This window comes from Lagenorhynchus albirostris, chromosome X, assembly GCF_949774975.1.
Source record: "Lagenorhynchus albirostris chromosome X, mLagAlb1.1, whole genome shotgun sequence".
In the NCBI taxonomy this organism is placed as follows: domain Eukaryota; kingdom Metazoa; phylum Chordata; class Mammalia; order Artiodactyla; family Delphinidae; genus Lagenorhynchus; species Lagenorhynchus albirostris.
The window spans coordinates 72161526-72184563 of NC_083116.1; the positions used below are offsets into that span (position 1 = coordinate 72161526).

General features: G+C 38.6%; 1 protein-coding gene and 1 non-coding gene across 2 annotated transcripts in view; one reads left to right on the forward strand and one right to left on the reverse strand.

Moving 5' to 3' along the window:
• The window catches only part of TEX11 (testis expressed 11), a 353939-nt gene that overhangs the window by 266689 nt on the left and 64212 nt on the right, over positions 1–23038 (forward strand). The window contains exons 21-26 of the mRNA XM_060137334.1: positions 4846–4931; positions 7834–7890; positions 11897–11937; positions 13336–13422; positions 13855–13925; positions 16514–16630. Coding sequence (XP_059993317.1) covers positions 4846–4931; positions 7834–7890; positions 11897–11937; positions 13336–13422; positions 13855–13925; positions 16514–16630 — 459 coding nt within the window. The remainder of the gene's footprint in view (positions 1–4845; positions 4932–7833; positions 7891–11896; positions 11938–13335; positions 13423–13854; positions 13926–16513; positions 16631–23038) is intronic.
• LOC132514176 (small nucleolar RNA SNORA11) lies at positions 15897–16025 on the reverse strand. The gene has a single exon (XR_009538666.1). It is a non-coding gene; the product is annotated as a small nucleolar RNA SNORA11 (small nucleolar RNA).

A 23038-nucleotide genomic window follows, 5' to 3' on the forward strand; every position in this document is an offset into this window, starting at 1 on the left:
GCTTTATTTCTCTTCATTGCTTTATGATATAGAGAAAAGTAAATAAAACAAAGTGAGGTAATAGTTTTGAGCTTAAAACAACAGAAAAACTAAGCATAGCAAAACATTAACTTTTATTAGAAACTTGAGATTTGAAGTACTATACCATGCAAAAAAATAGTCATCTATTTGGAAACTTATCTTTATCATCAGTTTGCAAAAAAAAAACAAACACAGTTTAAATCTTAATGGACCTTTTTAGTTTGTAACCAGAAAGCGACTTTAGTTTAGAAGTATTAAATACTTGCACCTCCTTTGTTTACTTGCAAAATTCTGGTCTTAGTAATATACAGGATTAGGAGAAGCATTGTAGCAACTGTGGAGCTCTTGGACTAGGTGATAGACTAGGTTTGAATTCTGGCTCTGCCACTTAAAGTTCTTCCCTTCTTTGAATCTTAATTTCATCATTTGTAAAATAAAGACAATACCTAACTTCAGTGTTATTGTGAAAATTGACTAAGAGGATGGCTGAAAATGTGATTTGTAATTAAAGAAGCTTGATCTACGCATATAGTGTTTCTGTTCTTATTAACGATATACAATCTGGCCACAGCTGTCTCTTCTACTTTATCTCATATTACTCCCCTGTATCATCATTATAGTGATGTAAGCCACCATTACGTTAGGCACAGGATCTAGAATGGTGGAGGCACAGGCCCTCTATAACTCCAAGCAAATACAGTGTCTGTCAAACAGGCCAGTCACATTCCTTTTTCTGTGTCTGGTTCATACCATCCCATCTTTTAAGAAATGTTCTTATTTAAATGCCACCTTTTCAAAGTCCAACTTAAGATTTCCTTCCGCTGTAGAGACTTCCCAAATCAATTCCAGTCCTCAATTGCTCTCTTTCTACTCTAAGTTTCAGTAATTTTTAACGTGTATGCTAGTTATTTGGTCTGTATCATATATACTGCCTTATATTGCTAATGCATGGATTGTCTGTCTAACTTGACTTATAAAGTCCTTGAGGGCCATATTTCTAGTCCCTTGCCCAATATCTTGCCCAAAGTAGTAGCTGAATACAGTTTTGAATGATATGTTTTGATGTTAATGAATAGGATAATAGAACTCTTGGAAGAGGAAAAATATTTGGCAGATGTAGATACATGATGTGCTTGTGCAGGAAATGAGAGAAAAATCTCTAATGGGGAACCCAAAGGCAAATATCTTTTTAAAGGAAGGTTTATAAAGTTACATTTGATGGAAAGCAGAAGAAAGCCAATGGAAGAATTATAGAACTATATTTCTGAAAAGAAAAATAATTTTAATAGAGGAGAAAGAATCAGGAAAAAAAAAGCCTCAAGTAGTTTGAATTAGAAGATGGAAGGAAGGATGGATGAGCCAAACCCAGGAAACTGAATATATCTCTACAAAAGAACAAGGGTGGAATCCAGTTTTTACTTACTACAATTGCTTTGCAAAAGGCATTTCAAGTGCTAGTGAAACTATCATTCATTCAGCAAATATTTATTGAGCACCTACTAAGTGCCAGGCACTGTTATAGTCTCTTGGGATAAATTAGTAAACAAAACAGTGATACGCCTTCTTGGAGCTAACATTCAAGCAGGAGGAGAGAAGATAATAATAGGCATAATAAATAAGAAATTATATAATATGTTAGAAGATGATAATATAGAAAAATAGAGCAGGATAACAATCCTCTGGGATTGGTGTGAGTTATTTTTTTTAAATAGGGTGGTGAAGATAGGTCTCATCGAGGAGATGACATTTGTACAAAGACTTGAAATTGTTGAGGGAGTTAGCCCTGTAGATATATGGGGGGAGTGAAGAGGAAGAGTAATACAGGCAGAGGTAACAGCCAATACAAAGGCCCTAAGGTATGTATCAAGGAAGCAAGTATGGCTAGAATGAATAAAGGGTGGGATTAGTGAGAGATGAAGTCAGAGAGGTGATAGTTTGGATTATGTAGATCCTTATAGGCCAGTGAAAGGACTTTGACTTTTACTCTGAATGACATGGGGAACCATTGGAAGGTTTTTAACAGAGCAGTGACATGATTTGACTTTCATCTTGGCTGTTTTATTGAAAATAGACCATAAAAAAACCAAGCAAGGAGACCTGTTAGGAAGTTTTCGAAGTAATCCAGGGAAGATTAAGGTGACTCAGATAAGGGAGATAACAGTGGAGGTAAATGATAACAGAATTTGCTGACAGATTGGATGATGGGTATAAGAGAAAGAGACTGGGTCATCAAGTGGAGTTGCCATCAGTTGAACTAGGAAAGGCTGCAAATAGAGTACGGTTGGGGTGAAAATCAGGAGTTCAGTTTGGACATGATGCATTTGAGATGTCTATTAGACTATCCAAGTAGAGATCTGAATAGTCAGTTGTATATATGACTCCGGAGTTGTGAAAGAGGTCTGGGCTGAAGAGAAAAGTTTAATAAGAGTCATTAATATATAGATGGTATATAAAGCTATGAGACTGGGATGTCATCACCAAGGGAGTGAGTATATATGCAGTAGAGATGAGGACCAGAGACTGAGCCTGAAACCCTCAAACATTAATGGTTTGGAGAAAAGAAGAGGAACCAGTAAAGGATAATGAAAGGGAGTAATCCATGAGGTAGGGGAAAACAAGGATGATGTGGTGTCTTGGAAGCCAAATGTGTTTCAAGGAGGAAAGAGTGATCAACTATGTTGAATGTTGCTGATAGGTCAAATACAGTGAGGACTGAGAACTGACCATTGGAATTTATAATATGGAGGTCATCGGTGAGTTTGACAAGAGCAGTTTTGGTAGAGGTAGGACAAACACCTGATTATAGTAGGCTCAAGAGAGAATTGAAGGAAAGGAATTGGATACAGTAAGGATAGACAATTCTTTAGAAGAGTTTACTACAAAGGGAAGAAAAGAAGTTGGGCAAGAAAACAAAATTTTTTTTTAAGTTGGGCAGTAGTTGGTGAGAGAAGTAGGATCAAGAGGTTTGTTTGTTTGCTTAAATGGGATGAGTGAGAATGTTTATTTGCTAATAGGAATGACCCAGTTAAGAGAACAAAAATTGACAATGTGAGAGAGAAAAATGAAAGTTGTTAGAGTAATGTCATTAAATAGGCAAGAGGTGATGGATGCAAGTGTATAAGTTTAGGGTTTGGCTCTAGGAAGAAACATGGATAGTTCATTTATGATAGCAGTTGAGAAGGCAGAGTATGTGGTGTGGTTCCTGGTGTGTGAATAGAAGTGGTAGTGGGAATCTGTGGAAGTTCTCTTTCTGCTTCAGTTTTCTCAGTGAAGTAGGAAACAAGGTCATCACCTGAGAGTGAGAATAGGAGAGGAGGTGTTAGGTGTTGAGAAAAGAGGATAAGATATCAACTAATCATCCAGAAAATCAAGAAAGTGAATGGCAAGGGTAGTGTGGTATGCTTGCCTTGTGGCAGTAAGGTCCATTTGATGAAGTTTTAAAAATAAAACAAATAGTTGTACAGGTTTTTACCCAGCTACTTTCAGCTGCATGGATGCAGGCACAAAAGTCACTAGAAAGTTGAATTTAACCAGGCTTATGGTTTTGCCAGGTGAATACAATGAAGCAAAAGAGGGGCAGGAAAATCAAGGAACAGGGAGTGATTATAATTAATCCCCATGGAATTTAAACTGGATACAGAGGAGGACTTCAAGGGGATGAGGGATGGTGAAATATTAGTAGTATCAATGTATTGGAGATCTTAATGCAGTTGAAGGATTGCTGGAGTGGTAGAGGGAGTGAATTAGAAAGGTAGGAGATGGTAGAATACATGAAATAGAGCAGGGTACAAGACAAGAGTGAGGGAGTGAGGCACCTAGAATTGGTCCATGCACAACCTGAGAATGAGTGTGTCCATAAATTGTGTACCCTAGGAGCCTCACTTGCATGACCTGGCTTTTAGTGATGACAGTGCCCAGTGAATGACTGTGCTAGTGAATGGCTAAGATAATTGGCAGAGTGGAATTCAAGGAAATAAGAGACTAGGATATTAAAAGGATCATCTATCTGTATAATGAAAATGCCAAAAATTGACAGGAGTATATTTTGGAAAAAATAACTGTGAGGAGTAGATAAATCATTAAGAAATGAGAAGAAATGGTCTGAGAGCAGTTCACCATAACAGTGAGGGATAATGGGTGATACAGTCTGGTGACAGGAAATTCAAAGCTGGGGGTTTTAGGGAGCAAGAGGGAGAATAATTCTAAAACAGCAATGAAGAGCAAAAATGATGCCTACTCCATCTCCAGGTCTAGGGAGATGAAAGAAAAACAGCCACTACTTGAGAGGGCTTTATTGGAAGCAGTGTCCTTGGAGAAACCTAGATTTCCATTAGAGAAAGAATGTAGAGGGAACTTTCTGGGAAGAAGTTGCTCATAGAGGAGACTTTGCTGATAATGGACTGAATTTCAGAAAGCATAGTGGAAGGGTTGGAGGAGTTGGGGAGAAATGAGAAAAGAGGACAAAAGGGATTTACAGAGGGTGCTGGAAATGAGGGTGACCTCAGAGTCCAGGGTTCTTTTGGCTACTGCTGACAAACAGGAATAAAGAGCACAGTAAGATTAGTCCTAGTGAATTCAAGGCAGTGTTGGCAAGGCTGTAAGTGTTTATGGATAGGGAGGAGTGGCTTTCTGGGGCCAATATGAACCTGTTCTGTTTTTGTCAATGAGTTATATCTTCATTCTACCATCTTGCAGTAGCTCTTTTTAGAATACAAAACAAACAAGTTCAGATTTTGTCTTCCCCTTAATGGACAGGAATATAGATAACATTTTATAAGTATCACTTTGAGATGTAATTTAACATATTATATTTGTTCTTTATAGAATGAACAACAAATCGTGGCAGAAAAAGCTTTGGAATATTTAGCTCAATATTCAGAAGACGGACAACAAGTCATTATAGCTTTAAAGTAAGTAATCCACATCCTGTGGATGTGAAAGGATCTCCTCTGTACATGTTACTCTTGGTCTATAAACTTTGCCAAAATAGTACTGATGGGATCAAGCTGAGTCAATGCCTACAATACCAAGTGGTTTTTTTCCTAGCTTTATTGAGATGTAACTGACAAATGGTGGCATTGTATAAGTTAAGATATGTAACCTGGTGATTTAATACACATTTGTATTATGAAATAGCACAGTAAGATTAGTTAATACATCCATCACCTCACAAAATTACACACTGTGTGTGGTGAGAACATTTAAGATTGACTCTCTTAGCAACTTTCAAATGTATAATACAGTATGGTTAACTACAGTCACCATGCTGTACGTTAGATCTTTGGAATGTATTCATCTTATAACTGGAAGTTTATACCCTTTGACCAACATCTCCCCATTTTCTCCACCCACAGGCCCTGGCAAACATCATTCTACTCTATTTCTATGTGTTTGGATTTTCTTTCTTTCTTTTTTTTTCTTTTGTTTTTTTTTTCTAGAGATCCCACATATAAGTGGACAATACAGTTTTTGTCTTTCTCTGTCTGACTTATTTCACTTAGTACAGTGCCTTCAAGGTCCATCTGTGTTGTCACAAAAGGCAGGATTTTCTTCTTTTATTTGGTTGAATAATATTCCTGTTTGTGTGTGTGTACATATACCACATTTTCTTTATTCCTCCACTGATGGACACTTAGGTTGTTTCCATGTCTTGGCTATTGTGGATAATGCTACCGTGAACATGGGGGTGCAGCTATCTCTTCAAGATAGTGATTTCCTTTCCTTTGGATATATACCCAGAAGTGGGATTGCTGGATTGTATAGTAGTTTTATTTTTACTTTTTAAGGAACCTCCATGCTGTTTTCCACAGTGGCTGTACCAGTTTGCATTCCCATCAACAATGCACTAGGGCTCCCTTTTCTCTACAGCACTTGTTATGTCTCGTCTTTTTGATAATAGCCATCCTAACAGGTGTGGGGTGATATTTCATTGTGGTTTTGATTTGCATTTCTCTGATGATTAGTAATGTTCAGCATCTTTTCATGTACCTGTTGGCCATTTGGATGTCTTCTTTGGTAAAATACCTATTCAGGGGCTCTGCCCTTTTTTTTTTTTTTTTTTTTTTGGCGGTACGCGGGCCTCTCACTGTTGTGGCCTCTCCTGTTGTGGAGCACAGGCTCCGGACGCGCAGGCTCAGCGGCCATGGCGCACGGGCCCAGCCACTCCGTGGCATGTGGGATCTTCCCGGACCGGGGCACAAACCCGTGTCCCCTGCATCGGCAGGCGGACTCTCAACCACTGCGCCACGAGGGAAGCCCATCTGTCCTTTTTTTTTTTTTTTGCCCATTTTTTAATAAGATTATTTGTTTTTTGCTGTGGAGTTTTAGGAGTTCCTTATATATTTTGTATATTAACCCCTTATCAGATATATTGTTTGCAAACATTTTCTCCCATTCCATAGGTTGCCTTTTCATTTTTTTTGATAGTTTCCTTTGCTGTGCAGAAGTTTTTTTACTTTGATGTAGCCCCACTTATTCATTTTTGCTTTTGTTGCTTGTGCTTTGGGTGTCATATCCAAAAAATCATTGTCAAGGAGCTTTTTCCCTGTGTTTTCTTCTAGGACGTTTATGGTTTCAAGTCTTATATTTAAGTCTTTAATCCATTTTGAGTTAGTTTTTCTGAGTAGTGAAAGATAGGGGTCCAATTGCATTCTTTTGTATGTGGATATCCAGTTTTCCCAGTACCACTTATTGAAAAGGTTATCTTTCCTCCATTAAATATTCTTGTCTCCCTTGTCGTATATTAGTTGACAGTATATATATGGGTTTATTTCTGGGCTCTCTGTTCTATCGGTCTATGTGACTATTTTTATGCCAATACCATGCTGTTTTGATTACTATAGCTTTGTAGTATAGTTTGAAAACAAGAAATGTGATGGCTCTAGCTTTGTTCTTTTTCAAGCTTGCTTTTGTTGTTCAGGGTCTTTTGTGGTTTCATTTGAATTTTAGGATTTTTTTTTTCTATTTATGTGAAAAATGCTATTGGAAATTTGGTAGGGATGCTTAAGGTAAAAAAAGATATCAGTTGAAACTGATCTTCCCCTTTCTCTGTTTGTATGAAGGAAAATGGTTTATCAAAAGGGAACTTTTACATACAATAATGAGACAGAGGAAGGTGAGGTTAGGACATGGTAACTCCTAATGATGTAACTGAGAATATGCCAGTGGGAAAAATAAACCAGAACGGTTCTATAGTGATTCTCCCATTGGTTAACTGTACTTGAGGCCATACTTCTGAAGGGAAATGGAGTCACAGATACAAAAGTATCAGAAGGAGTCTTGAGATACATACGTTTAGTCAGATAAATATCTAAAATTATTCTGGATGATTGATGGTGTTTTTTCTTTTTAAAGATTTTTAGGATTTGAAACTTTACAAACTACCTTATTTTGTCAGTTTGTCATCATGCCGTCAGATCCCTTCAAAAAATATTCATCCTAGTTTATGTGGAACCCAAAGGCCAGTTCCAGGTTCCTTTATAGAAAGAAAAATATAAAAGACTTGTACACTATATCTGATGTTCTGGCAGGTGATTTGGGGCAATTATATAAACTGTGGAACTATTTAAGAATTTGTCAAGCAACATTTTCGTTTTAAAATTATTTTATTAAATTACTCTTCCAAAATTACAAAGTTGGTATGTTTTCATTGCAACCATTAAGACATACAAAGACCTATAAATAAAATAATCTCCTTTTTTACCTCTCTTTTCTCACTTCTGCCTCCTGGGCTAATCAAGATTAATAACTTGGTATATATTCTTTCACATATTTCTTCCTAAGCATCACTTTTTATATTACTTTATCATACAGGTGTTTGCTTCGTCTTGTTCTTCCAAAAGTTTCTCACATGCCAGAATCTGAAAACAAGTAAGTTATAATTCAACAGAAATGATGTATTCACCGTTAGAAAAAAATATAACAATTTTCACTAGAAACCTTGTAGTGAGAGATATATAGTATACTGGGTAAGGTCAATATAGGCTCTGGGGCCAGTCTTCCTGGGTTCATATTTTGGCTCTGCCACTTATTAGAATATGTAACCTGGGCTTCTGTTTCCTGATCTGTAAAATGGGTATAATAATAGTACCTACCTTATGAGGTTGCTGTGATGACCTGATGAATAAATACGTGTAAAACACTTAGAATAGTGCCAGGCATTTACCATGCCCTCAGTAATGTTCACTATGATTTCATTATGATATTGTGTCTGTTTCCCCCTTTCTTAACAGGAGACTTAAATATAGACATAGCTCTTAGCTCTTACTTTCCCATAGAAACATAAATAACCTGGTTGGCTTGTTGATTCTGATTCTGTATCAGCTCAGCTGGGAGTATTCAAATATCTTTCTGCTCACAGTTTCTATGGCATAAGATATAAAGAACTTAACAATACATGGAAGAATTGGGTCACCCATATTTCATTCACAAAATTCACTTCGTCCTAATGATTTAAAAGAAAACTCTATTCAAGGTCTTGACTAGGGATAACTTTCAGAGAAATACCACCTATCTCTATTTTCTCTACTCGGACAAAAACTCTGTAATAATGTATCACTACTTCATTTTTGCTTTGTATATTTGTACCTGGAGGCAATATTTTTTTTTAGCTAAATTCTTTGGGAACTATCTATGACTGAGATAATATTAGATTGATGACATAACTTTTTTCATAATGCAAATTTTACCCGGACATATATGGTAAGTTTTGCCCCTTGTTTACAGGCTCTATGAATCCATTTGAAGGGCACTCAAGCTAACTAAAAAAAAAAAAACATATTGAGATAATTGAAAATTTGAGTAATGACCAAATATTTGATATTAAGAAATTATTAACTTTTAGGCATATAATGGTAGTATAGCTATGTTTTTAAAAGGATCCTTATATCTTATAGGCACATCCTAAAATATTTATGGATGAAATGATGTGATGTCTGGAATTTGCTTCTACAAACAGTAAATGCTGGAGAGGGTTTGGAGAAAAGGGAACTCTCTTGCACTGTTGGTGGGAATATAAATTGATACAGCCACTATGGAGAACAGTATGGGTGTTCCTTAAAAAACTAAAAATAGAACTACCATACAACCCAGCAATCCCACTACTGGGCATATACCCTGAGAAAACCATAATTCAAAAAAGTCATGCACCAAACTGTTCACTGCAGCTCTATTTACAATAGCCAGGACATGGAAGCAACCTAAGTGTCTATCAACAGATAATGCATAAAGAAGATGTGGCACATATATACAATGGAATATTACTCAGCCATAAAAAGAAACGAAATTGAGCTATTTGTAGTGAGGTGGATGGACCTAGAGCCTGTCATACAGAGTGAAGTAAGTCAGAAAGAGAAAAACAAATACTGTATGCTAACACACATATATGGAATATTTTTTTTAAAAAGTTCTGAAGAACTTAGGGGCAAGACGGGAATAAAGACACAGACCTACTAGAGAATGGACTTGAGGATACGGGGAGGGGGGAAGGGTAAGCTGGGACAAAGAGAGAGAGTGGCATGGACATACGTACACTACCAAAAGTAAAATAGCTAGCTAGTGGGAAGCAGCTGCATAGCACAGGGAGATCAGCTCGGTGCTTTGTGACCACCTAGAGGGGTGAGATAGGGAGGGTGGGAGGGAGGGAGACGCAAGAGGGAAGAGATATGGGGACATATGTATATGTATAACTCATTCACTTTGTTATAAAGCAGAAACTAACACACCATTGTAAAGCAATTATACTCCAATAAAGATGTTTAATAATAATGTGGGAGAAGGGGGGTAGGTGGAGGTATCATTAAAATAAGATTGATGATGAGTTAATAATTATTGAAGCTGGGCCATGGATACATGGAGATTCATTCATCTGTTAAATATAAACATCTTTGAAATTTTCAACGATAAAAAGTTAAAAAATGAAATAAACTCAGAGACTAAATTTTGATAGCTAATAGACTGTGAGAGCTTCTCAAAGGCTAGTACTATTTGTATTTATCTTTGTATCTCTGGAACCTAGGACAGTATCTAGCACATAATAGCCACTCAATTTATTTAAATGGCTGAATATCAGTCCTTCACAGGAAGATCTTATATTGGATTTAAAAGATGCTTCATATTCCATGTAATTGTGATGCACAGTCAGATCCCACTCATTAAAACTAATTTAAAGATGGGGAGAAGGAAAGGGATCTTGTTCAAATTAATGACAAACTTTAATTACAGAATATTTTGGAAATATACCTTTATTGTTCTCAAGTAAATATAGTAATAAAGAACATCTACTAGCAGTGTTTTCAAGTAGAGGTCAGGACCTGATTTAACAAATAGATTAGACTAACTTATAAAAGAAAAAAAAAAGCCTAATTCAATGGGAAGAGTCAGAGAATTGAGCTCTAGTTTTAGCTGTTTCACTAACTTCTGGTTTACCTTAGACAATAACAACTTATTTAACTTCTCTAAGCTTTATTTTCTTCACTTATTAAATAAAAGAAGATGAACTGGAAAAGTTCTGTCCTCTTCTAAAAATCTTATGTTTTTCAATTACAGTATCTACCTAAGTATTAACAATTCGTGTGCTACAATTTTTGAAAGCAGTTTGTCTCTTAAATAGACTATACATCCCTTTCCATGTGCTCATTCTTACTTGTACTATTTATTTGCATTAATGGACCCTCCCTAGATTATTTTATATAGTCACTGAATTAAATAGTGAAGTCGGGCTTCCCTGGTGGCGCAGTGGTTGAGAGTCTGCCTGCCGATGCAGGGGAAACGGGTTCGTGCCCCGGTCCGGGAGGATCCCACATGCCGCGGAGTGGCTGGGCCCGGGAGCCATGGCCGCTGAGCCTGCAGGTCCGGAGCCTGTGCTCCGCAATGGGAGAGGCCACAACAGTGAGAGGCCCGCGTACCGCAAAAAAAAAAAAAAGTTAAATAGTGAAGTCAACTTTAGCTCAGCTGAAATTCAGATTAATAAAATTTACTGTTAGAAGTTACTTTATATAAAGCAGATGTTTAATGTTTATCCCTAAGAAAGCTGCTACTTTTCCTGAAGCACAGTCTGTATTGTATAATACTAGACATTCTCCTGATAAGGCCAGTCTTATAGTGTGTTCTACCCTACTTACCATAAACTTCCTTAGTTGAGTTTGCTGATACTTCCATATTCAATCCTTTGTTTAAGCATAATGGGATGTTTTTCTCTGTTAAAATTTATGTTGCCCCTAAAGAAGCTTAACTAAGGGTCAAGAGACCTAGGTAGTAGTAGTCTTGGCATTGTCATTGCATGACCTTAGACAGAACATCCCGCATTTCCAGATCTGTTTCCTCATCTGTAAAATGAAGGGTATGGATAAGTGGTTTTTAAACTATATTCCTTAGAAACCTGGAAATTCTGTGGCACTGCCTCAGGGACTTCCAGGAAGCTGAGACTCTAGGCCTCCACCTACCACTGGTTCAACCAGAGCAGATACACTTTTGTCTCTTCTTGTATATTAGACTTTTATAAAATTTTATTTGAAACACAGGTTCCAGTTCCCCCTCTTCAAAAAAAACCAAAGCTTGAAAATCACAGAGATCACTACCTGCTCTCAAATTCTATGACCCTGTAATATAAAACCTTATCAGTCATTGAAATCCTTTGCTTGAGAGTAGGTGTAGAAGGGGAAGAGAGAAAAAAATATGAGGACATTGGAGATGAGGAACAGTGTCCTATAATGAGGAAAAAGAGTGTTGAAATGATAGGTTGGAGCCTTGAACAACAAACTTCACAATTTAACATTTTCCTTGAGCTGCTCTCAGGCAAATATAGAGTCTCTTTTTGATACTTTTCTGTAGTAAAGCTTTGGAACAGTATGAAAATACTCTTTTCTTTATTTTTTAGAAAGAAACAAATGGATAGACTTTTGACTTGCTTGAATACAGGTAAATATCTCCTTGGTTATTTTCACTCCTTCATTTTGCCTCTATCCTCTATTAAATTCTCCAAGTACATTGAGCACACTGACTCAGGCTTCGTGTTTGAGTTAAGCTTCATGCTTTTACTAACATACGTCACAGCAGTATACCTGTTTATTTATTCACAAGCAGAGAAAAGTTTGTCATCATTAGCATTCATCTCCAAATGTGATTTCACCTCTGTTTTTATTCCAGTTTTTTGAAAGACCTTTTCCTTCCTTCCTTCCTTCCTTCCTTCCTTCCTTCCTTCCTTCCTTCCTTCCTTCTTCCCTCCCTCCCTCCCTCCCTCCCTCTCTCCCTCCCTCCCTCCCTCCCTCCCTCCCTCCCTCCCTCTCTCTCTCTCTCTCTCTCTCTCTCTCTCTCTCTCTCTCCCTCCCTCCCTCCTCCCGCCCTCCTCCCTCCCTCCCTCCCTTCCATGTCTATTGCCACTTGGTCCTAACCTAGAAATTGAACAGGTGAAAAAGGGTCAAGACAAATAAAAATATTCTGAGCCCTGCTAATTTTCATGTTCTCTGAATCAAATTCAGATTGTTTACTCTGTTGTTTTGAAGCTGTCCATCTGTCTATCCAAGTCTGTGTCATCTCCTCTATCTACTAATTGCTCCCTGTCCGCTTCATTCAGCTAACGTCCTAGCTACATTGCATTCCTTTTTCCAACTCTATGCTTTCTTTCTTGGTGTCCCTTTTGCCTAATAGGTCTTCCAGTTTCTACTGCCCATGTACCTATTTCCTTATGTCTAAAACACACCAAAAACTCCATATCTTAGAAATTCAGTTCCATTTATTGCAGTAGTTCAATTTTATACCTCAAATACCTGTCAACAGGGTGCAAATGTAGCAAAGTGGTTTAGAAACTACAGCTTTTCAAAAGATAAAAAGTTTTCTGTTGGCATTCTTATCTCTCAGAAGGGCACATGAGTATGTAATAAATGCTTTCTGATGATGACGGCACATTCTAGTTCCATACTGTGCTTGCTGTAGGAGCTCAGTAAATATTATGCCAACCTATCAATACTCTTCCAATCCTCAATCTCCTTTTCAGTGTTTTAAATGATTATTCCTCTTCTTTGTTTCCTTACACGTAAATCATATCTTTCTACCTCAGGTGGTGAATGATTGCTCTAATTAAAATTATAAATCTCTCCAAAGATGTGTTTGTTCCCCAGAGTTTGAGTTAACAGTTCCTTGGAGCTTGGTAATGCTTTTTGTCATTTAAATTACTTTTGGTATGCACCCATGCACACGCATAAAAAAAGAACTTTCTATATTCAAGCTCATGTTTGACTGTTTTTAAAGCAGGATTAACAACTTTGCTAGAGTATAAAGTAAAAGACCTCAATATCAGATTTTCCTGTTTGACTGCAGCACTCCCGAAACTTGCTCAGTATTTTGATGGAGAAGTCTCGACTTCAGGCTCAAGGACTAATGAAGCTCATTGGTTTCGAAAAACAGGTAAAAGGAAATTCTGTGGCTATGGGAAACATTGTGGGGTGGTAGAATCAGATGTGGATTCAAATTCTGGATCTTCCATTTGTAGCTATGGGTACAAGGATAACTTGCTTAATCTCAGTCGGTGAACTCCTCACTGTGATCCTCATTTTTTAGATGGATTTGTGCCAAGTAAGAATTTATCATATGTCCCCAATTTTAAAAAATCCAACACTATCTCCATTGGCCATTGTCCTAGAATTAAAGATTGGAAGTGATGGAAGTCTCTAAATTTACCTGGAAAAAATTTCTCTAAAAACCTAAAGTTAGCTTTTTTTAACCCCTGAGAAACCCCTCATTAGTGTGTTAATATTAAAGATGTAGGTAGTGGAGATTATAATGGTACAGGTTAAACAGTAAATTTTCATAATTATGTTATTTCATGTTAACTTTCAGCTTGGAACTTGGCTGTGCAATGTAACAAAGACCCAGTGACAATGAGAGAATTTTTCATAATTTCTTATAAGGTAAGTCTCTTCCAACAAGTATCTCACATATGGATCACAACAAGGATATGACCACTATGAGTATAGTCAATGACTAAGTATAGAGTGAGATTGGCTTTTAATCTAGGAATTTTTAATATATGTTTAAGCAGGAATGACCTAAGGGGAATTTGATCCCTATAGGGTATAATATGAGAACATGAGGCAGGTCTCCCCATACTGAAGTATCACAAACAACCATCATGGAGCCTAAAGTTCTACCATAAGAGACTTATTCCTTTATCTTTGAAGGAATTTCAGTCTCTCAGAACCTATATCAAAATATAGCTATCTTTAGGAGGGAATACTCTAAGAAGTTGTCAATTACCAAAACATTAGGAAGGGTTATGGGTATAAGTCTATAGGAATATTGAATAGGTATCTGGGGACAACAGGAGGTTAAAAGGATGCTAAGAAGCTTGGACCTGCTTTATAATTTTTCTGAGAGCAGGTTTTGTGTGTAAGGATTTGTGAGCTTGTTTTGCAGTTATAAGCCTTTTAAAATAGGTGTTATCCTCCAAGGTAAAGGTTAAATGCCAGAAAGAGGATCAAGTATTGATTAGAGGATGAAAGGAGAGGTGGCAAAGAATATCCCTCATACACATTCTGGAGTATGCAGTCTGATATGTTGAGGTAGATTAAATATTTTAGAACTGGAACGAACTATAGAGATAATCTAGCACAACTCCCTCATTTTATATATGAGTCACCTGAGATGTACAGAGATTGGGTGTCTTGAAATGCTATTAGTTAAATGATGGCGATGATTATGATCACTAAATATTTGGGGAGATTAAGAAATAATGTTTGAAAGTTTAGGTATAATTTCCATTTTAATTAGGTGAAATAAATTAGCTTCAGTTTTGACATTCATGATAGCACTAGTCGGATTCCATGTTAGAATCAAGTAGCCTAGAATTTTACTGTACTACAAAGCTGGGAGGTTTGGTTTTTTTTTGAGGTTAATTTGTGCTTTTATTTGCTAGTATAACTTAACTACAGTGGCCTGCAAACTTTTGATCTAAAAAATACCTTTTACATCACAGTCCAACAAACACACACACATATATAATATGCATGCATATATAAGCAAAACAAAAGTTTTGCCAAAAATGTCTACCCTGAGTGTTAATTCTCTTTTTTTTTGAGACTTTTTTTTTAAAGCAGTTTTAGGTTTACCACAAAATTGACAGGAAGGTACAGAAATTCCCCCATATACCCCGTCCTGACACATGCGTAGCCATTATCAACAGAGTCGTACCTTTTCTTTTTTTTTTGCGGTATGCGGGCCTCTCACTGCTGTGGCCTCTCCCGTTGTGGAGCACAGGCTCCGGACGCGCAGGCTCAGTGGCCGTGGCACACGGGCCCAGCCGCTCCACGGCATGTGGGATCCTCCCGGACCGGGGCACGAACCCGTGTACCCCGCATCGGCAGGCGGACTCTCAACCACTGCACCACCAGGGAAGCCCCCTTTTCTTTTTTAAACCAATGACAAACTGCATTGACACATCATAAAACCACAGTCCACAGTTCACCTTAGGGTTCACTTTACTGAAGTGAGTAGTGTTGCATGTTCTGTGGGTTTGGACAAAAGTATAATGACATATATCCATCATTACAATGTCATACAAAGTATTTCACTGCTCAATAAAAACTTCTGTACTCTGTGTATTCAGCTCCCCTCTCCCCCCGAAACTCCTGGCAACCGTTGATCTTTTTATTGTCTGCATAGTTTTGCCTTTCCAGAATGGCATATAGTTGGAATCTATTTTTTTCCCTTGAATAAAGAGATTCAAAGTCTTTATGTCTGTAAGACCACTTATGGCCCACTCATGTGTGGACCTCACTGGCTCTAGGTGGCAAACCTCCCCACTAAATACTGTAGCTTTTCTTCCAATATTGAGACCTGTCCCACTGGTCCTACCCAGAAGCCATGTGGAGCTACAGGGGGACATGTGTTGGGTATTTGTTCATAGGAAGGCCACAAGTTTGTGCCCCTTGTCACAGTGAACTCAGATTTCTGTTGGGTGTGTTGTAAATTGAGGAGCCATTTCTTCAGGCCCCCTGCTCTGAGCACAGCCCATGGGATTTTTTTTCTAAAGCTGGAGGAGAAGGTTTAATGATGAGGTTATGCCTAATGCCTGTCAAGATTTGACATTGTCTCTTTCAACCATGAACAATATAGGTACTAATTTCAGCTCTATTCAGTGCAAAGGGGAAATCTATTTGCCAGGGGGAAAATCACTTAGAAATTACAACGTAAACCAAGAAGTAAATCACTAGATAGAAATACAGGGCCAAATGACAGTACTTGTCATTGGGAAAGATAGGAAAATTGTGAAGAAATGAAGCTTTTTAATCTCTAGAAAGGTGCTAAAAAAACAATAGAAAGTAATAGAAAATTAAAACCATAGATCAGTGTTACAGTCTATATCATTTTTAAGGTGAGATGTGCTTTTCCAGCTGAATTTTGTCATTCAGACAGGATTTTGCTGATTTTCATTCTGATTGTTTGTGTTCACCTGGCAGAATTCTCACTATTCATTGATGTTCTGGTTATTTCTTATCAGCTGTCCCAGTTTTGTCCTTCTGATCAAGCAGTTCTGATTGCACAGAAAACATGTTTACTTGTGGCATCTGCAGTTGATCTAGAGAAAGGGAGAAAAGCTTCAACAATTTCCGAACAGGTAATGTGCAACCTTCAGGAAAAACACAAGCATTCAGTGTGCTGTTTGGTATGTTTGCTTTCCCTGATGCAATTGTTTTTGATTCTCTTTAAAGAATCCGTTCCTCCATTCTAGCAACATGTTGATTTCAAAGATTTGTAATGGCTACTTCCTTCCTAAGGAAAGGTCACATTTCGCTTGGCCTCTTCTTTTAAAATGCCCCTTGCCATGAATCATTATTTCTGAATCTGTTTTGAAATAGTCTTTATCTTAATCATCTCCCTGTGATCACATGTGGTCCATAGGAGTGTTTTCTCTATTTCTGTTTCCTTTCACACATCCTCTAAGGAAGCACTCATTTACTTCAACAGCTTTGATAGCCATCTGAAATTATTTAGTTGGCTTGTTTTTCGTCACTCAATTGCATTTGCTTTCTTTGGCCCACATTCTTAAATATTTTATCATTAACTCAGTTTTAACAAGAAGAAGACAGAATTCCTACTTTTACCTGAATTCCACTCTCAGCTTAAACCTTACCGCTTTTAGGAGATACCAACATGAACATCTTGCTCTCCCATCTACCAGAGTATTCTTCGGTTTGTCTTTAGTTCTTTACCTTCCTTCTTTCAAGCTAAGAAAGTTGTCACCAAGTTGGACCACTAGCATTTTTGCATGGTTTTAAGTTCTAGGTCTCTCTGCTTTTTTCTCTTCCCTAGACAAAGAAAACGTCACCATCTCCCATACCTACCAGCTTCTTTTCTTTCCAGTTGGTATAAAATCCTTCTTGGTGCTTATTCTCTTCCTTCTGTTAATCTGTTCTTTTATATGATTCTTCACATCTGGAACAAACTCTTAGCAGATCTCTGCCAACATATTTTGTTTTCTTTCTCTTCCCTTGTTGAGTTCAACTTGAAAAACATATGAGTACCAAGCACTCTGCTAGGTACTGGGGATAAAGAAGATAAAGTCGTTGTCCTGAGGAGTAAAGGGGCTTCTTTTTAGAAACCTTTCCATCGTAAAAGAAGATGAAAAAAAGAATCTACGCGCCTCAGAGCAAAACCAAAACAAACATTTTGCTTCTAACAAGTAAGGGTGTTGTCGAACTCAAGTTCATGTGCCCCACACACAGTGAGGCCAAACAAACTGAAATGTCAGAGTTTGGAGCAGAGAAAGGCTTATTGCAAGGGCCATGCACGGAGAACGGGTGGCTCATGCTCAAAAGACCCAAACTCCCCAATGGATTTCAGGGAAGAAGTTTTTATATGCAAAATTTGGGGGGAAGGTGATGCAGAGTGTGTAACCCTCCTCTGATTGGTTGGTGGTGAGGTAACAGGATGGTGTTCCAGGAATCTCAATCATCAGCCTTCTGGTTCCAACCAGTCTGGGGTCCACATGTTTGTGCTCAGCCTAAAGTTATCATCCTCCACCTGGGTGGGGGCCTTAGTTCCTGTAGAAGAACTCAGAGATATATATCAAACTGTTATCCACATCCCCCAAGGAGGAACCAGGACCACCATCCTGCAGTATTGTATTCTTTCTGCATTCCCTCACACTTCTAATTAGTAACTGTTTGAATCTGCCCTTTGGAACTCGGGGAAGGTCTAGGAGGCTGAAAACCTTTATTCTACAAACAAGAAATGGGGGAACAGAAAGGTTTTTATTCCCCAGGAGGGCCCCACAGGGTCGTGCTCTGTTTCAATGGTATTCTCACAATAAGGTCTTTTGCTTTACTAAGAAAACAGTAACATCTTGTTTTCACATAGCAGTTTTAACTTTTTAAAAGCTTTCCCTCTTAAGTTGGTAGTCCTGAGTCTGTTAAATTTGTATCTCAGTGAATAGAGATCAAATTGACGTGAGGGAAATTTCACAAACTCTTAAGTATGATCCTTAATTATTTTGTTTGTTTCTAACACTGTTCTTTTTTTCCTGTGTTCTTTCTCTTGCACACACTTATGTTTCCTAAGAACTCTCTAACCTAGTAACCTTTCTATAATCTTCTTTGCTTTTGAATGGATATCTGTTTAGATAATTGAAGATGTAGTTCTGCCTTGCCCCATGTTAGTCTGGCCCCTATGAGTTAGACCATGGTGCTCTTTCTCTAATGAAGATTTGTTGGATTCTATTATTTACATCTGTTCCTTGTTCTCTAAATCCTCATCAACTGAAGTATTTCCAAATAAGTATATTATGAAGCAATATAGACTGCATAATCCTATCAACATTGCATCTAGTCTCCTGAGTATGAGCTGGGGAAAGTGAGGGATGCTTTAAAATATATATAGTAATTGTAAGTCATCAAGGAACCACATCTTTATCCTAGAACAGGACAATTTGTTACTGAAGGGGAAGCTAGGGAAGAGATCTGGTCTTCTGTTAACTACTTATCCTTCATTTCTACTTCTTTGATCTAAGGAAAGAACCAACAGGTTAGGCAAGGTATTGTGTGATCAAAAGATTTGAAAGGTGTGCTTGGGCCAAAGATGAGTAGAGCATGGGGATGCCTGATTTAAAAGTTAGTTACAATATAGCTTTGCTGAATTGACAAGAAAAGGGGTTTCCTGCTGAGGGCAGTTTCCTACAAAGAGCTGCTTACAAAGGTAAGCCCAAAACCTAATGGGGAAAACAACATTAAACCCCAAGGCTTAAAAACAATCCTCCTTGTCTTGGTGCCCCACATTTTGAACCCACTGGGGCTACAGTTGGGCCCCCAAGCCTCTAGACCCCACCTGCATGGCTCTGCCAGGTGCAGTACATGCTGCAGCTCTCACAAGTTAGGGTTCAGGCTGGAATTCCACAAGGTGGCTCTACTGGTCTGGGGTAGGAGGCTCTGTGGGGCATTGCCCTAGTGAGGGCTTTCTGCAGTGGTTCTCCCCTACAGAGGTTCTTTGCCTGGGCCCTGACGGTCTCTGGGGCATCTTTTGAAATTTAGGAGAGGGCAGCAGTGCCCCCCAGCTCTTGGACTCTGAATACCGGGGAGAAAACACCAAGCTGATGCCTTCCAGAGGTTTGCAACCTGTGCCTTCTGGAGGGACAACCACAGCAGCCTGTACTGCACTTGGGGTGTCTGAGGAGCATGGTGTGGGAACTTGAGGAGCACAGCCCAGGAGATGAGATGGCTCTGGGCTGCAGTGGGCCCCTCCTTTGAAATCCTTCCGCCCCGCAGGCCCTTGCACTCTGGGCCCCTGATGGGAGGGCCAGCCCCAAAGATCTCTGATCTGCTGTTGAGGTTATTCTTCCTTTGCCTTGGACAATAGGTCCTGGCTTCTGTTTAGATGGCTGACCAATCTGCCCATTGTCTTGATGAATAGCTCCTAGCTTCTGTTGAGATGGTTCATCCACAGCAATCTCTTATCAATTCAGCCACACCCTTGGTGTTCTCTCCCTTTGATGCTTTCTTATTTCTTTCAATATTAATGGGCTGAGAATTTTCCACATTTTAAAATTCTGCTTAATTTTTTTTTTTTTTTTTGCGGTACGCAGGCCTCTCACTGTTGTGGCCTCTCCTGTTGCGGAGCACAGGCTCCGGACATGCAGGCTCAGCGGCCGTGGCTCACGGGCCCAGCCGCTCCTCGGCATGTGGGATCTTCACGGACCGGGGCACGAACCCGTGTCCCCTGCATCGGCAGGCGGACTCTCAACCACTGCGCCACCAGGGAAGCCCCTCTGATTAATTTTTGATTAACAATTCCACCTTTAAATCATTTCTCTCTTCTCACATTTTACTATAAGCATTCAAGAGAAACCAAGCCACTCTTCAACACTTTGCTTAGAAATTTCTTCAGCCAAATATCAATTTCATCGCTCACAAGTACTACCTTCTATAAAACACTGGGAACACAAACACAATTCAGCCAAGCTCTTTGCCACTTTATAGCAAGGATGGCCTTTCCTCCTTTCCTCTAGTTTCCAGTGTTCCTAATTTCCATCTGAGACCTCATCAGAATGACATTTACTATCCATATTTCTACCAACATTCGGTTCACAACCACTTAGATATTCTCTAAGAAGACTGAGGCTTTCTCTACAGCTCTCCTCTTCTCTTTCTTGGTCCTCAAGAGAATTTCCCTTAACAGTCCATTCATGGCAAAGTAGACTTTCTAGCATGCACCTCCAAACTCTTCCAGTCTCTGCCCATTACCCAGTTCCAAAGCTGCTTCCATATTTTTAGGTATTTGTTACAGCAGCACCCCACCAATCAGTACCAATTTTCTGTCTCAGTCCATTCAAGCTGCTATAACAAAACACAATAGACTGGGTAGCTTATAAACAACAGAAATTCATTTCTCACAGTTCTGGATGCTGGAAGTCCCAAGATCAAGGTGCCAGCAGGGTTGTGTTCTTTGATGAGGTCTCTCTTCCTCCTTTATAGCTGACACCTTTTCGCTGTGTCCTCCCATGATGGAAAGCGCCAAGGATCTCTTTGGAACCTTCTTATAAAAAGCACAAATCTCATGTATGAGGGCTGCATCCTTATGACTTTAGCATCTCTCAAAGGCCCCACCTGCTAATACCTTCACCTCTGGGGTATGATTTTAACATATGAATTTGGGGGCATACATTCAGACCATAGCATCATAGCTTGAGCAGCATCCCATAAGTATTGGTTTGTTTGTTTTTCTCTTTTCATTCATCGCAAAATATTTTCTAATTTTCATTATGATTTCTTCTTTGACCCATTGTTTATTTAGGAATCTATTGTTTAATATCCACATGTTTGTTTCCAAAATTTATTATTTATTATTATCTTACTGATTTCTAATCTTGTTCCACTGTGGACAGAGTACATACTTTGTGTGACTTCAAGTTATTTTATTATTTTTTTTTTTTTTGTGGTACGCGGGTCTCTCACTGTTGTGGCCTCTCCCGTTGTGGAGCACAGGCTCCGGATGCGCGGGCTCAGCGGCCATGACTCATGGGCCTAGCCACTCCGCGGCATGTGGGATCTTCCTGGACCGGGTCACGAACCCATGTCCCCTGCATCGGCAGGCGGACTCTCAACCACTGCGCCACCAGGGAAGCCCGACTTCAAGTTATTTTAAATTTATTTGAAGTCTGTGTTGTGGCCTAACAAATGGTCTGTCCTGGATAAAGTGCCATGTGTGCTTGAGAAAGAATGTATTTTCTTCTTGGGTTGGTGAAATGGTATTTAAAAACCTATATATAGTTTTATACAGTTGTTTTTTTAAAACGAGAAGAAAGAAGAAATATATATTTATACTTTCTTTTACAGTTACATAATTACTTTTATCAGTACACTTTGTTTTTTCCTTTGGATTCAGATTACTGTCTGGTGTCACTTGCTTTCAGCCTGAAGAATCTCTCTTAGCATTTTTATAAAATGGTTCTGCTAGCAAAAAGATTCTCTCAGCTTTTTTTAATCTGAGAATTTATTTTGCTTTCAGCTCTGAAAGATAGTTTTGCTGGATATTAGATTCTTGGATGACTGATATTTTATTTCATTACATTGAATATGTTATCCCACTGCCTTTTTAATCAAGATTCTGCATTTCCTGACATTGTCATCATACCTTCCTTCTTTAAGTGTGGTTTCCTTTAGTTGTTTGAACATATTTAGAATAGCTACTTTGAAATCTATGTCTGCTAAATTCCAACATTGGACCTTTCCAAAGTCAGTTCCTGTTGCCTACTTTATTCCTGTGTATTCCTGTGTATGGGTCATACTTCTTGTTTCTTTGCATATCTTATAATTTTTGGTTGAAAACTGGACATTTTGCATAATATATTGGAACATCTTTGGATACTGATTCCCCCCCATCTGGGACTTGCTGTTAATATTTGCTTGTTTATTTGTTTAGTGATTTGGCTGGGCTAGTTCAGTGCAGTCTATTTCCCACAGCTGTATAGTAGTATACAGCTTCTGATATTACTTGTCAGAGATTACAGTCTTTGCCTTTGCAGTCACCCTGACCCCTCCCCTGAAAAGGGATGAAAGAAGTTTTAGCAGGGTTATTTTTGACTATCTCTTTCTGTGATCTCCCTGTTAAGCTTCTGAATGGGCTTCTTTTATTGGTATCACACACAGATGTAAATCTTGACTAACTACTAGGTGACTGCTGTGTGTGTGTGTGTGTGTGTGTGTGTGTGTGTGTGTGTGTGTGTGTGTGTGTGTGTGTGTGTGTGTGTGTGTGTGTGTGTGTGTGTGTGTGTGTGTGTGTACGTCTATCCAATTAAAGTAATGCCCCTTTGAAGGGATAGGGAATCTTCTTAGCTTTCTCTTCCCCTGGTTCTCTCTGTAAACTTCTAACTGGTCTACTGTTTGGCTTGTCGATATCATTAGTTACCAACCTCCTGTTAATTGCCCACACCAAAATCTCCACTTTTTTATAGTGCCCTTAGACTCGAACTTCCTCAGATTCTATGTCAATAAAAGTCAGTCTCCTTAGGGTGATTACAGAGCTCACTCTTCTA